The sequence below is a fragment of the Ostrea edulis genome, chromosome 5, assembly GCF_947568905.1.
Source record: "Ostrea edulis chromosome 5, xbOstEdul1.1, whole genome shotgun sequence".
NCBI lineage: Eukaryota > Metazoa > Mollusca > Bivalvia > Ostreida > Ostreidae > Ostrea > Ostrea edulis.
In genome coordinates this window covers 2,434,568-2,451,207 of record NC_079168.1, presented here as the reverse complement: position 1 = coordinate 2,451,207, position 16,640 = coordinate 2,434,568, and the positions used below count along the sequence as shown (strand labels likewise).

General features: G+C 33.9%; 1 protein-coding gene across 2 annotated transcripts in view; it reads left to right on the top strand.

Annotated features, from left to right (window-relative positions):
- The window catches only part of LOC125648908 (nucleolar protein 6-like), a 58,111-nt gene that overhangs the window by 21,599 nt on the left and 19,872 nt on the right, over positions 1-16,640 (top strand). Inside the window, exons 6-11 of one of the 2 annotated variants that reach the window (XM_056167007.1) lie at positions 4,224-4,364; positions 6,640-6,800; positions 6,972-7,092; positions 8,340-8,503; positions 9,740-9,855; positions 11,601-11,772. In XM_056167007.1, the coding sequence (XP_056022982.1) occupies positions 4,224-4,364; positions 6,640-6,800; positions 6,972-7,092; positions 8,340-8,503; positions 9,740-9,855; positions 11,601-11,772 (875 nt within the window). The remainder of the gene's footprint in view (positions 1-4,223; positions 4,365-6,639; positions 6,801-6,971; positions 7,093-8,339; positions 8,504-9,739; positions 9,856-11,600; positions 11,773-16,640) is intronic. The other variant, XM_056167008.1, reaches the window with a different exon arrangement.

Sequence of the window (16,640 nt, the reverse complement as noted above, 5' to 3'; positions counted from 1 at the left end):
GTGCGTAAGAGTTCCACAAAGGGAAAGAACGATTGGGCAACTCGGAAATTGCGTATTGCAAGTCAATAATTATTTAATCACCAAAATTACATATGTATGTGTCTGCTTGGAGGTTCAAAAGTGTTTGTAATAATTAAATACTGGTGTTATTACTGAGATATAGAGTATAGATTAATTTTCAATCTTTTGGTGACAGAGTTAATTCACAAATGAATAAATTGCTTCATTTGAAAATTAAGAAAAAAAGAATTATATAACAATTCAGTATCAAACATGTACACAAATCCAATTATGATAAAAACATTTTGTAAACAAATCTTGTTAATACATCCTCCTAAGAGTGTATTTCGTATGAGGCGTGCAGACTTTTTGAAGTTGCACTCCTTATCCGCTAATCCTTGCTTAGGTACGATAATTCTTTTTTTCTTATAATTTTGATTCCTTCAACAATGTTTCCTATCTGCTATTTTCAATGAAACCCTTTCGTGTTTGGGATATGGCATTTTATGAATTCTTTTCAAATGTGTTGATAGTTAAAGATAATCCCTGGAACATAATTTGCAATAGCAAGTTCCGAGATATCAACTCTTCGGTGATGGAGGTATACAGTCAGTATTCCATTGAACACTTGGGTGGGTACAAGATGTATACAAATGTTATAGACTAGCTATGTAAATAAGGATAAAAGTTATTAAAGCGTAAATTTTGTTTATATCAGCTGTTGGTATACTTTAAACTGACTATATGAAAAATAATAATTGTTTGAATTAGGCCATTAAATTAAATATGAATTTATTTTTTATTTCCTTTTCTGCATGAGTGATATTTTAATCAAAGAAAGTTGGTGATTATCGATTTTTATTTGAGCTATTTTATTATCAAATTATCATAAACTTACTAAAATTGTGTGTCTTAGCAGTTTGGGTGCTTGCATGATGTCTGATAATCATCCTTTAGGCAATATATGAAGGCAGCGATAAGCATTTGTACCCACCGCGTGTGGAAGTAAGTATGTTTTGCGTCTCACTGTGCGTAAGAGTTCAACAAAGGTAAAGAACTATTAGGCAACTCGGAAATTGTGTATTTAACGCACGTTGACTGTTGTGTTTCACACTACATCCATTTCAAGTTCACTTGAGCAGTTTAGTGGTGAAAACAGAACCACTACCTTTAAATAATCTAAACGCTATAAGTTCATGACAGAAATAAAAATGGAAGATTTTTAAAGATTTTTCCTAGATTTTAAAACATTTTTCCTATATATAAACACATGTAACAATTGTTTCCCCAATTATGCCCCGCCCAACCCCCAGAGGCCATGATTTCAACAAACTTGAATTTTCACAATGTCAAGAAGCTTCCATGTAAATTTCAACTTTTCTAGCCCTATATATAATTCTTGAGAAGAATATTTTTAAAGATTTTTTTCGATATAATAGCATGAAAAAATGGTTTCTTTTATTGAGGGAGGCCCCCATTCGACCCCCAGGGGCCATGATTTGAACAATCTTGAATCACATTTTTGTGATTACCTCCCCTTTGCAAGGGGTATGGCCCTTCATTTGAACAAACTTGAAGTTCCTTCACCCAAGGATGATTTGTGCCAAGTTTGATGGAAATTGTCCATGCAGCTGGTTCTGGAGAAGATTTAAAAAAAAAAAATCCAATGTATTTTTACTGTTTTGCTATTATATCCCCTTGGGGATAGGTGTTGCCCTTCATTTGAACAAAACTGAATCCCCTATACCCAAGGATGACATGTGCCAACTTCGGGTAAGGTTCTGGAGAAGAAATAAAAAATGTGAAAGTTTACAGACAGATGACGGACAATGGGTAATCAGAAAATTTTCAAGTCTTCATTTGATGAACTGTAAATTTATAGAGAATTCATTTTTATTTTTAATGTGATAGAGGTGTCACAGTTAAAACTGATAATTTTAAATCACATAAATACATATTAAAGTAATATATTACATGTAGCTCTCTAAATCTGAAGCTTTTCTTTTCTTCTGAAAATGTGTTACTATGATAGTTTTGTATGCAACTTTAAGCAAAACCATTAATAAAATTAAAACTATATGAAGAAAACTTAATAGAAATAAAGATTTCAAATATATTAAATATATAACATTATATAGAAATTAATTTTTGTATGGGAAGACAATTCATTCAGAGCCTCTGAATATAGATTTTCTAACGCAAATACTATTAACAAACTTATTCTAATCTTATTTTTTTTGTCATTGAACAGGAAATCATAATTTTACAGCAAAAATTTCGACACCAAAATGACAGCTAATATAACTTTAAATTGCAAACTACAGTTCTATACATATTACATAATCAAAAATTGCATTGAATAAAGGAACAGTGACATCACACAATTTTTCATGGAAATGCTCCCTTTTCATACTTGGTAACAGTAATATTTTTTTATATTCTGTAAATAGTCCATAATCCCCATGGCTAATTCAGATGAGGCATTTAAAGCAATGAATTTTTGAAGGACAAATTGACCTCCAATTTTAAATTGCAGTCAGAATGTAATTTTAAAATGTACACGTAATTGTCAATTTGTCACATACAAATCTACATGTAATATTAGCATTTAAAGTCATTTGTATTAACACTCATTTTACTTATAAAAACACATACTTAAAATAGTACTGGTATTAAATTAGGCCTTTTCTCTCAAATTATCTGATTTCAGTACTTATAAACAGTGGTACTGTAATATGTACATTGTTCAACTGCATGGGTATATTTTTTAATGCATGTACATTGTACATAAATTTTAATACATGCATGTCAGAAAATTTGTAAGTTATTTTATTATTACATGTATCAACAGAACTTTAGCAGAAGTGTTGCAAAATATTAGAAATAAATCTACTCAGTACAAACCTTGTTTTACACTTAGGATAAATGAATGAATCATCATATATATTGTCAATACTCTTCAACTGGATATAGTTGAGCATGCTGATAGAAAATGTAATTTTCTATCCAAACTGAGATGTATTTGCAACAAAATTTATAATAGAAAATAAATTCTTTGTTACCTATAAGTTTAATGCTCCTTTAAAATCCAACAAAATTCATAATACCCACTTTATAAATTCCATGTAAAAACAGAAGCTGTTACATAATCTATCATTCCTAATTGGTGCTGTCAACATCCAATTATGGATCACATGTAAAAGTTAACTTTTACAGACCCCAATTAGATTATAACAAGAAACAGTCAATCTTTGTCGGAAATGACATTTTCCCATGTAACCAATTAAAGTTAACATGTAAAATTTTAACCTTTCCTTCTAACATGTAAAAAAGTGGCGCACATGTAATGATTTGTACTGTATGTATACCCTGTCTCATTGTTGAATATCAAGGTATTATATAAACCCTGTCTGTTGAATACCAAGGTAATATATAAACCCTGTCTGTTGAATATCAAGGTAATATATAAACCCTGTCTGTTGAATATCAAGGTAATATATAAACCCTGTCTGTTGATTAATAAGGTTATATATAAACCCTGTCTGATTGTTGAATATCAAGGTAATATATAAACCCTGTCTGATTGTTGAATATCAAGGTAATATATAAACCCTGTCTGTCTGTTGATTAATAAGGTAATATCACAGGCAATTATATCGCTTGGGTTCGTATTTACAACTCTTTAATAGTAAATTCAAACCCAAGCGATATTTTTGCCTGTGTGTAATATATTAACCCGTCTGATTGTTGTAAATCTAAATTTTAAACAGTTGATATTTTTTAACTTCACCTGAACTGAAAGCTCAATTGAGATTTTTTTACTGTTGTTTTTCCATCTACTGGCATCTTTGTGAGCATTTTCAACCTTTTCAGGGGCCGCTATTAAGCTAATTTTAATCACACCAAGCATTTAATCATAACAACCCCCGTCCTCTCTTGCATTATGGTGGTACTTCTGATCTTAGTTTAAGATTTAACATACATATAAGATCTTTAATAATCTGCTTAAGATCCACAAGGGTATACATGTAATAGCTCAAACTAAAATACAGATTTCTTCAGCCACAGTAGACCCCATTTGAGCTTCATTGCAAATTCTAATTTTTTGTGTGGGGTAATGCAATGGTCAGATTAGTAGTGTGGTCTAGATGCGCTGTGCATGTTCCATGTAATACAATCACTCACCCTGGTGACTTATTTTTTAAATGACTTTAAATTTGTAGATGGTGAGCACAAACCTGTCTGCTTGAGCATCACTGCTGTACCGGAGGACGGGGTGTTCAAGATGAACCGATTTCACATCGATAAGAATAACGTTCGACGTCAGTGGTTCATGGAGGAAGAGGCAGGAGACTCTGACACAGGTAACCTCAGTAGAACTGAGACTCTGACACAGGTAACCTCAGTAGAACTGTGAGTTCATATGTAGGTGTGTTGTTATACAGGTGTCGAGAGAATAGAACTCTATGAAGTCATGACTTCAGTGGTGTCGAGAGAATAGAACTCTGTGAAGTCATGACTTCAGTGGTGTCAAGAGAATAGAACTCTGTGAAGTCATGACTTCAGTGGTGTCGAGAGAATAGAACTCTGTGAAGTCATGACTTCAGTGGTGTCGAGAGAATAGAACTCTGTGAAGTCATGACTTCAGTGGTGTCGAGAGAATTGTCTGGCCAACTAACATGACGATGTCAACAAATGAAATTATATGAACCTGTAAGTTGTCATTTCACATGGGGCTTTAATGAATGTTTGAAGGTATGTGTGGTCACAAGTTTAGGGGGGCAAATACATGTATATTAGGGATTTTTCCATTTGAAAATTTTGAGACAGCAAAGCAAGAATACAAAGATATGAGATTAGAATTGTGCACAGAAAAAAAAAACTGTGCTGTAAATCGTTGGTTTTTATTAGGGGTGGATCCGTAGCTCTCTGGGATGTCCCAATGTTTTCCCAGAGAGCTACAGATATACAGCTTGAGTTTACCTCTCAGACTTCATACATGATACGTTGATACACATCATCATGTTACCTCTCAGACTTCATACATGATACGTTGATACACATCATCATGTTACCTCTCAGACTTCATACATGATACGTTGATACACATCATCATGCACATGATCCTTATAGCTCAACAGGTCAGTAATGTCCTGGGTCAAGGTCACTACCTGCATTACTACACATTGATTCCTATTTTGTGTAATATTGTACCAATAGTATTCACACAACACTGGGTAACGATATTTTGTTATTTTTTGGCCTATTTTGTGTAAATATTGTACTAATAGTATTCTCACAATACTGGGTGACGATATATTGTTGTCATCCATCTGTCTGTCCAGACCTTGTGGGCGGATGCAGACTGAAGTATAAGCTCCAGGATATTGAAACTTGGTACCTTTGATCACCATGATGAGAGGAAGATGCCTATTATTTTTCAAGGTCAAGGTCACAGTATCACTTAGTAGGAAAACCTTGTAGGCAGTATACAAACCAAAATGTTGGGGCTAGGACCATCAAACTTTGTACACATATACTTCATGCCAAATAGAGGATGCCTATTGTTCCTTAAGGTCAAGGTCATTGTAGCAGGATGCAGACCGATTTGTTGGGGCAAGGACCATTAAACTTGGTACACATACATCTTATGCCAAGTGAAAATATTACATAGAGAGTTCATGATTTGTCGTTTTTTGGATGCAAAGAAAGTATGTCACACCCTGATGATTGCTGATACTACTTGAAGCCAAGTTCGATAAATCATGGTGTAAGAAAAACATTCTATATTACCTTTTCAAGGGCATATTATGTACCGTTGGCAGTTCTCTCATTTGACCTATTTTGTGTAATATTGTACTAATGGTGTTGTACTGGGTGACGGTATTTTGTTGTGTTTTTTTTGGCCTATTTTGTGTAATATTGTACTAATAGTGTTGTACTGGGTGACGGTATTTTGTTGTGTTTTTTTTGGCCTATTTTGTGTAATATTGTACTAATAGTATTCACACAACACTGGGTGACGATATTTTGTTGGGTTTTTTTTTTGGCCTATTTTGTGTAAATATTGTACTAATAGTATTCTCACAACACTGGGTGACGATATTTTGTTGGGGTTTTTTTTGGCCTATTTTGTGTAATATTGTACTAATAGTATTCACACAACACTGGGTGACGATATACAGTCAAAATTGCCATAGCGACCCACTGTATTAAGCAACTCATTGTCATATGTGACCATAAAAAGTTCCCCTCAAGACGTTACTCTATATATTGTACCTGTATTAAACGACCACCTGTCTGACACGACCAACGACCATGATTTTTACAACATTTTCATGTAATTTCACGAAATTTTACCATTATTTAATGACTGTACATTTTTCAATTACAACGCGATTTCTTACTTCCTTGTACTTCCTCATTAAGGGCAGTGCTAGATTTTACTAGATTCTATAAAGTGTATCTTACATGTATAGTGCTATTGATAGCACTTCTCCTTTAAGGGCAGTGCTAGTTTTTTTACCAGATTTTAACAGATGTATATTTTCTTTTCATATGGATGACTCTGAAGAAATGCCACTTTCTTTGATAAATTCTTCAAAATGAATATCATCTGTAACCTGTGTTTTCTTTTAGATAAGACATACCCTACACCATTTTATAACAATTCCGTCTTACAAGATCTAGCATGGTCAAAGAACACAAGCTTCCTACAGAAAACATTGGGAGATTCCCAGAGTATTAAAGATGGCATTGCTCTCCTCAAAGTCTGGCTTCGACAAAGGGAGCTCACCATTGTAAATACCTCATGAAATTTTCTTTTTAAAATATTAAAAAGTTGAGGCAGTTTTTGTTTATTTAAAAAAAAGACTACCATACAGATTGGAGAAAGAATGATTTTATACAAAATTATGAAATTGATGTCAAATTAATGAAATTTATGTTTTTTTTTTTTTTCTGTATTTCAGGGTTCAGGGGGTTTTTCTGGCTTTTTAGTCTCAACTTTTGTGGCATATTTAATCACACAACGGAAAATCAACCAACTGATGAGCAGCTACCAAGTCATGCGAAATGTACTCCTTCATCTAGGTAAATCATCTTCATTCAGCTAGGTAAATCATCTTCATTCAGCTAGGTAAATCATCTTAATTCAGCTAGGTAAATCATCTTAATTCAGCTAGGTAAATCATCTTCATTCAACTAGGTAAATCATCTTAATTCAGCTAGGCAAATCATCTTTTTTCATTTTGCTCTTTATGGTACATGTATTTACATAAAAGAAATTAACAAGTCATAATTGATAGTATACAAAATGACAAAGTCATTACATGAGTAGTACCCTATGAAAGACTCGGTGTGGATGAAATTCTTCCGCTGATTACTGTGAATGGGTAATTTTGGCTTTGGAAATATTTAGTGGATTTTTCTCAAAAAAGTAGTTTGAAATCTTAGCACTTTAATTTTTGGTGCAATTTCAGTTAAAAAGAGTACTATTTAGATCAATAGAAATTTTGACACCTTTATTTTTGACAAATTTTTCTCATCTGCCAAAAAAAGTCAATATTTCCAGTGCAACAAAATCACTCGATATACAGTATTTTTACAGCCACAATATATGATATTTTTATAGCTCTGATATACGGTATTTTCATAGCCACAATATTCACTATTTTTACAGCCAAGATATATGGTATTTTTATAGCCACAATATACAATATTTTTATAGTCACGGTTTACAATACAGGGCCGTCAATCTCTTTGAATTTGGTCCGATAAACGGACCCTTCCCAATTGGGAAAACCCCCCAAAATTCCCAATTTACTTATCTAGAAATTCCCAATATCACAAACTGTTACATTGTGGATAATAAAAAAAATTATATCGTGTTAGTTTTGTTTTTACTTATAACTTCTCGCACATTTTCGACAAGGCCCGAAAAGTAAAAATTTCCCAATTTGACCCAAAACATCGATAATTTTCCCAATCTAATGGGACCCGGACCCTGTACCAAAAAGGACAGTGACAGCCCTGCTGAATAGTTTTATAGCCTGCTGAATAGTTTTATAGCCATGAACATATTTTCATGCTAGTATGATGTTTGTTGATTAAGTATATTTTCTTTATATAAATGTACATTGTACATGTACTTTAAATCCCAAACCATGGTTATTCATTAGTGCACTGTTGTTGTATGTTGGAAAGTGATTTTAATTGTACCAGTTCATTTTATTTAGCAGATTTACTGCCTCACTACAGACATGTTTATGAATGTAAAAACTGTGTGTCTCAAATATACTCATACATGTAACTAACATTTGGGAATGTCTTCATTTCAGCCCAGACAGATTGGACCAAGGAGCCGGTGACCCTCTGTTCAACCTTTGACCCCTATGACCAGCCTGACCCTTGCCTGTTTTACGCACACTTTAGTGTTGTGTTGGTGGATGTTACTGGTTACGTTAATTTGTGTGCTGATGTCAGTAAAGGTCTCTATGATAGGGTATGTCTCAAAACAGAAATTCCATGAATGGGTGCATTTACTGTGTTGACTATGGACCTCTGACTATGGACCTCGATAAATTGCAAATGAAATTTAAAAAGAGCATGTTTCTTTTTATTTATGTGACTTTCTTACATGTTTACGCAATTTCATGAAATTTTATAATGATTGGTCAACATGTTTTCTCAGATTTCTATTCTGGTTTGCATCCTTGGCAATTGTTGGTAATTCTGAAATGTGAGGTTTAGCTCCATACTACTTTGATTCAAGTCTTTCACTTTGTGGGATGAAATTGAATGTACATTAAGCTTGCACGACATTGTACAATGTACTAGACCTAAATCCACATGTATCTAAATCTTTTGTACACAGACAGCAGTTAATCCAATGAACAGATGCCAGCTATTCATTAATGACAATTTATTTTTGAAGTTTGGAAAAGCGTGAAGATTTCTGTACATTTTTATGCAGTCTATTTACCATTTAAATCACATCTTGGAAGAGTTTATTGAGAGAATATGTATTGTTAAGATTACTTAGGTACATTAATAGAGTGTTTGATGTTTAATGCTTTTCAATATAAAAGATTTTTACAGCATGTTGCCTTACCATGCTGGATTATGGTTTACTTTCATATGAAATTTTGTGTCTTCCTTAACAACACAGAATCATAAAGCATACATGTATGAAAACATAACATATCTGTATAAATTTGGAATATTCACTAAGAGCAGAGTAGATGTGCGAGGTTATCTTAATGTAGAAATCAAGTTTCATGTGAAAGACGAATAAACTGAATGTTTATAAGAAATTATATCTTCTGGATGAATTCAACAATGCAAGATGGCAGAAATAAAGTCTCATGAAAGATGTCAAGTAGAACAAACATGACTCTAACAAAGTTATATTGTTACTCAAACAGAACAACCGTACTAAACTGAAACACTTCTGTCAGATTTAGAAAAAATCATTGAAGTTCCTCTGTGTATTGTCTACGGTAGTACAGTATGGAATTTTATGACATTTTAGATTATTTTTCAAAGTTCATACATTGTCTCTGTAGGTTTGTGCACATTCTGACTAAATTCAGATCGTATTATCCGCTCACGGAGATCGCTACACTAGGATTCGATTGGTTCATGCATTGAATGATTTATGAGGTGGACTTTGTGGCGACAGTGATTGTAATAGGAAGTTTCATTATCTACACATCCTCTTTGGTACTTTGTTTGACAGGTTCGACAAGAGGCTGGCTTGGCAGTCAAGTTCCTAGAGGACCATACATTGGACAGCTTCACTGCGCTCTTTATAACCCCGGTGGACTTTCTCAGGAAGTTTGACATCACGTTCCAGTAAGGCATAAAAATAACCCAAGAAAAATGTTAAAACTCAGATCAACAACAAAAAATTAAATCAGAATATAGGTAGATCCTTTAGAAACCAAATACTAGTACAGTGGAACCCCGTTATTACGTTTTCCATTTTGTCACGATAAAATAACGTAATACCGGGGGCAACGTAATAAACGTTCCCAGTTAAATCCGTTAAAAATATCATTTGGAAATTGTATATCGTCCGTTGGTACTCCGTGAAGGGGTGTGTGAATATATCTTTACTGTTTCTTTGTTTAAAAGACTATTATACTTTGTTTTATTTACATCTTATCTTTAATGTCCGTAATTCTTCATGTTCTTATCCCTTTTCTTTATTTCGGTGTAGGATACATAAGGATGTTTTGATAAACGTTGCTTTTTCTGCATTCGTTTGGACCGCCATTTTGTTCAACTTTAAAACAATGCGTTCATGTAAATTTCTCTCAATAACTCGTTCCGGTTCGTATTCAACATTCGTATTAAAAAATAACAAAACATCGTTTTTATTAAGTTCTCTAATTAAACAATACACAACACAATAAAAAAAAATCCCACCCAAAAAACAACAAAACTATAGACACAAAACGCACACGATACCCAACACTTACACACTTCTCACCAACGATAAACATGCACGGAGAACAATTTAAGCGCAATCCACATAAAAAAAAAATATAATGAAGATTTTATTTATAACGCTAAATGATGGCACTAAAATCACGTGCACATCAAGGGATTTTAAAATATTCACTGAGGTAAATGCCGTGCACAAATCGGCCGATAGATTGGTGTATGTATGGACGAGATTTACGAACACCCAAGCTGCATGTCCAAACAACGAACAATTTTTTTAATTGAACACCTTTAGTCACCTATGTCCAAGCAGTTACCCAAGCGGTTGTAACATTGCTACGATAAATTTTGTCTTTCTTGTTTGGTACCAAAGCTGTCCGTGAATAGAGTTTTAATAGCGAAGGTAATCACACTATGCTGAACACGCAGGTGGTTGAGAAATTATTTCTTTGATTATCAAAATATGAAAAATGAAGTAAATTTCATAGAGTACAATTTCTAAATAAACATTATTTAATTGTTTATCACTGGCTTCTATACGGTGTAATCACCTGTATTGATGTCGCTAAATCTATCAAAGCGTGATCAGTCAAGCGTCTCTAATCCCCAAACAGACCAGGAAATTTACGTGGTGACTGCCTCAGGCAGTCAAGGTGTGAATGGCTTATTATTTTGAGAATCACTATTGAATAATTAGGGGTTTATTACGTTTTTGTCGGAATATTTACAACGTAATACCGAGTCCCGGCATTATAGGACAACGTAATAACGAGGTCTATTTTATATAGGTTTGTTAAGAAATGGTTTTGTGCTTTGAAATTCCAACGTAATATGCGGACTAACGTAATAAAGGGGGAACGTAATAACGGGGTTCCACTGTACTTTATTTTAAAAAGCTTTCTTTGTTTTTAGCTGATTTGTAAAGCTACTGGACTCGACTGAGTGATTTAGGTGTTTATGTATAAACTTATTGGACTCAACTGAGTGATTCAGGCTCTTAGTTCAAGACATATTCACATTCCTTATTTTTGAAAGCAATGGAATACTAAATCTAACTGTATTTATTAATTTTATTAAATGGATATTTCCATTAAACTTTACAATGTCATGTAGCTGAATCACACCTGTTTAAAACCATCACACTTTTTCAGCATCCAAAACATTTCAAAAACTGAAGTGGATAAATTACAGAGAGAGGACAGATACATTGACTATGGTGGGAATTTTATACAGGCCTTGAAGCCGGACGTTCACACTCTGCTGTGTCGAGGCCTCGGAAACCGAGCCTCTGTGGTACAGTACAGGCAGTTCCCAGTGCCGCAGGTGATTCTTCTACTATCTCAGTTTTCACACATGCATACGCTGTACATTTATATGAAGCAACATAGCCATTAGACACTGAGGAGGTTGTGAAGTATACTTCATTAGACACTGAGGAGGATGTGAAGTATACTTCATTATATTAAACACTGAGGAGGGTGTGAAGTATACTTCATTATATTAAACACTGAGGAGGTTGTGAAGTATACTTCATTATATTAAACACTGAGGAGGTTGTGAAGTATACTTCATTATATTAAACACTGAGGAGGATGTGAAGTATACTTCATTATATTAAACACTGAGGAGGTTGTGAAGTATACTTCATTATATTAAACACTGAGGAGGTTGTGAAGTATACTTCATTAAACACTGAGGAGGATGTGAAGTATACTTCATTATATTAGACATTGAGGAGGATGTGAAGTATACTTCATTATATTAAACACTGAGGAGGATGTGAAGTATACTTCATTATATTAAACACTGAGGAGGATGTGAAGTATACTTCATTATATTAAACACTGAGGAGGTTGTGAAGTATACTTCATTATATTAAACACTGAGGAGGTTGTGAAGTATACTTCATTATATTAAACACTGAGGAGGTTGTGAAGTATACTTCATTATATTAAACACTGAGGAGGATGTGAAGTATACTTCATTATATTAAACACTGAGGAGGTTGTGAAGTATACTTCATTATATTAAACACTGAGGAGGATGTGAAGTATACTTCATTATATTAAACACTGAGGAGGTTGTGAAGTATACTTCATTATATTAAACACTGAGGAGGTTGTGAAGTATACTTCATTATATTAAACACTGAGGAGGATGTGAAGTATACTTCATTATATTAAACACTGAGGAGGATGTGAAGTATACTTCATTATATTAAACACTGAGGAGGATGTGAAGTATACTTCATTATATTAAACACTGAGGAGGTTGTGAAGTATACTTCATTATATTAAACACTGAGGAGGTTGTGAAGTATACTTCATTATATTAAACACTGAGGAGGTTGTGAAGTATACTTCATTATATTAAACACTGAGGAGGGTGTGAAGTATACTTCATTATATTAAACACTGAGGAGGTTGTGAAGTATACTTCATTATATTAAACACTGAGGAGGATGTGAAGTATACTTCATTATATTAAACACTGAGGAGGATGTGAAGTATACTTCATTATATTAAACACTGAGGAGGATGTGAAGTATACTTCATTATATTAAACACTGAGGAGGTTGTGAAGTATACTTCATTATATTAAACACTGAGGAGGTTGTGAAGTATACTTCATTATATTAAACACTGAGGAGGATGTGAAGTATACTTCATTATATTAAACACTGAGGAGGATGTGAAGTATACTTCATTATATTAGACACTGAGGAGGATGTGAAGTATACTTCATTAGACACTGAGGAGGATGTGAAGTATACTTCATTAGACACTGAGGAGGATGTGAAGTATACTTCATTATATTAAACACTGAGGAGGATGTGAAGTATACTTCATTAGACACTGAGGAGGATGTGAAGTATACTTCATTAGACACTGAGGAGGATGTGAAGTATACTTCATTAAACACTGAGGAGGATGTGAAGTATACTTCATTAGACACTGAGAAGGATGTGAAGTATACTTCAGTATATTAAACACTGAGGAGGATGTGAAGTATACTTCATTAAACACTGAGGAGGATGTGAAGTATACTTCATTAGACACTGAGGAGGATGTGAAGTATACTTCATTATATTAAACACTGAGGAGGGTGTGAAGTATACTTCATTAGACACTGAGGAGGATGTGAAGTATACTTCATCAAACACTGGTGTTTTCAGTATATGTTTAGATGTCTGTTGAGATGTTTTACAATTATTCATATCATTATATACTGACATGTCCTTCACTCTTGTATATACTGTGAGAGAGAAAGAAAGAAAGAGAGAGAGAGAGAGAGATGTTCTGTACTAATCACTTTATATAACTGTGGCTTACAATGTTTTGGACACAATAACTCATATTTTTATGCCCCTGTTATTGGAGATACAGGGTCATATAGTGTTTGGTCTGTCTGAAAAAAACATTGACCTTGGCCATAACTTTTGAAGTGATGGTGATAGGGCTTTTGTATTTCATGTGTGCATTCCTTGTGACATGACCTTTTTTTGTATCAAAAGTTTTTGACCTTCTGACCTTGATCTTGGTTTTTGACCTACTTTTGAAAAACTTTAACCTTGGCCATAACTTTTGAATGTTGAATTATAGGACTTTCACATGTGTATTTCTTGTGACAAGACAGTTCTTTTGGTACCAACATTTTTGGCCTCATAACATTTACCTTGGAGTTTGATCTTCATTTGAAAAACTTGGCTATAACTTTTGAACTTTCATATTTCACATGTGTATTTCTTGTGACAAAACTTTTCTTTTGACACTGGAGTAAGTGACCTTGTGACTTTGACCTTAGAGTTTGGCCATACAGGGACATCTGTGTTCTAAAATCAGAGCTTGTTTCATTTTTTGAATATATCTAGTGTGTAACTGGATGATGGTCAGAGATGTGATTAAGTCCTATACTTGACCTAGTTTTGAATCCCTAGATGACGTATTTCTGGTTATTTTAATGCAGATAAGTTTTAAGCAATGTTGAAGGTCTATTGCAGTGTGACAGATTTACAGTATAATTGTGCTGTGTGACAGATTTACGTATAATTGTACTGTGTTACAGATTTACAGTATAATTGTGCATTGTGACAGATTTACAGTATAATTGTGCTGTGTGACAGATTTACAGTATAATTGTGCTGTGTGACAGATTTACGTATAATTGTACTGTGTTACAGATTTACAGTATAATTGTGCATTGTGACAGATTTACGTATAATTGTACTGTGTTACAGATTTACAGTATAATTGTGCATTGTAACAGATTTACGTATAATTGTACTGTGTGACAGATTTACAGTATAATTGTGCTGTGTGACAGATATACAGTATAATACGCAAGATCGTAAATACTGAGTTAGCGGAACTCTCTTGTAAAGAAGTCCGGAAAAGCATGTCGATCTTGGGCATTTTTTGTTTATTCAAAACATGGGATCGGAAGAGGATTTAACATCCATGTGCCTTCCACAAATAAAAGCATTTTTAAATGAAAGGTGTGTAAAAACGTCTGGATACAGGAAAAATGAACTCCTGAATTTAGCTCGCGAAGCTATATATTTTGACGCAAGCTCTTCTCAGCGTTGGAAATTTCCTGGCTGACAGCAGTGGGTTAAAAAAAACCCACATTTCCATTAAAATCTATCATTTGTGGATATTTCTGCGTATTATGTTTCTTTCTTAAATCATTACTACAGCCTAATGCAATGCAATGATAGTGCACCATTGTTAAAATCGGGTGAATCGATCACGACAAAAGTTGCAGAACTGGTATTATTTACGAGCATGCCCAAATTCACGCATACTTTGGGTCTCGCGAGACTTTGAAAGGGGAAAGTAAAAATTAAAACCAAGACGGAAAAAGTAGTCGAGATCTTGCGTATTGTGCTGTGTGACAAATTTACCGTATAATTGTGCTCTGTGACAGATTTACGTATAATTGTGCTGTGTGACAGATTTACGTATAATTGAGCTGTGTGACAGATTTACAGTATAATTGTGCTGTGTGACAGATTTACGTATAATTGTGCTGTGTGACAGATTTACAGTATAGTTGTGTTGTGTGACAGATTTACAGTATCATTGTGCTGTGTGACAGATTTACAGTATCATTGTGCTGTGTGACAGATTTACAGTATAGTTGTGCAGTGTGGCAGATTTACAATATCAGCACCCCGCTGTGTGACAGATTTACAGTATAGTTGTGCAGTGTGACAGATTTACAGTATAGATGTGCAGTGTGGCAGATTTACAGTATCAGCACCCCACTGTGTGACAGATTTACAGTATAGTTGTGCAGTGTGACAAATTTACAGTATCATTGTGCTGTGTGACAGATTTACAGTATCATTGTGTTGTGTGACAGATTTACAGTATCATTGTGCTGTGTGACAGATTTACAGTATAATTGTGCTGTGTGACAGATTTAAAGTATAATTGTGCTGTGTGACAGATTTACAGTATAGTTGTGCTGTGTGACAGGGTTGTTGACAATGTGGATGTAATAATGTTATTGATATGAATACCCTTAGTGTGCATTTTCAGAGATTGTTAAATTTTATATAACAATACTTAATCTGTTAGTATGTTCTGTAGAACAGTACTTAATCTGTTAGTATGTTCTGTAGAACAGTACTTAGTCTGTTAGTATGTTCTGTAGAACGGTACTTAGTCTGTTAGTATGTTCTGTAGAACGGTACTTAGTCTGTTAGTATGTTCTGTAGAGCAGTACTTAATCTGTTAGTATGTTCTGTAGAACAGTACTTAATCTGTTAATATGTTCTGTAGAACAGTACTTAGTCTGTTAGTATGTTCTGTAGAACCGTACTTAATCTGTTAGTATGTTCTGTAGAACAGTACTTAATCTGTTAGTATGTTCTGTAGAACCGTACTTAATCTGTTAGTATGTTCTGTAGAACAGTACTTAATCTGTTAGTATGCTCTGTAGAACAGTACTTAGTCTGTTAGTATGCTCTGTAGAACAGTACTTAGTCTGTTAGTATGTTCTGTATAGCAGTACTTAATGTATACGTATGTTCTGTAGAACAGTACTTAGTCTGTTAGTATGCTCTGTAGAACAGTACTTAGTCTGTTAGTATGTTCTGTAGAGCAGTACTTAGTGTATACGTATGTTCTGTAGAGCGGTACTTAGTGTATACATATGTTCTGTAGAACAGTACTTAGTCTGTTAGT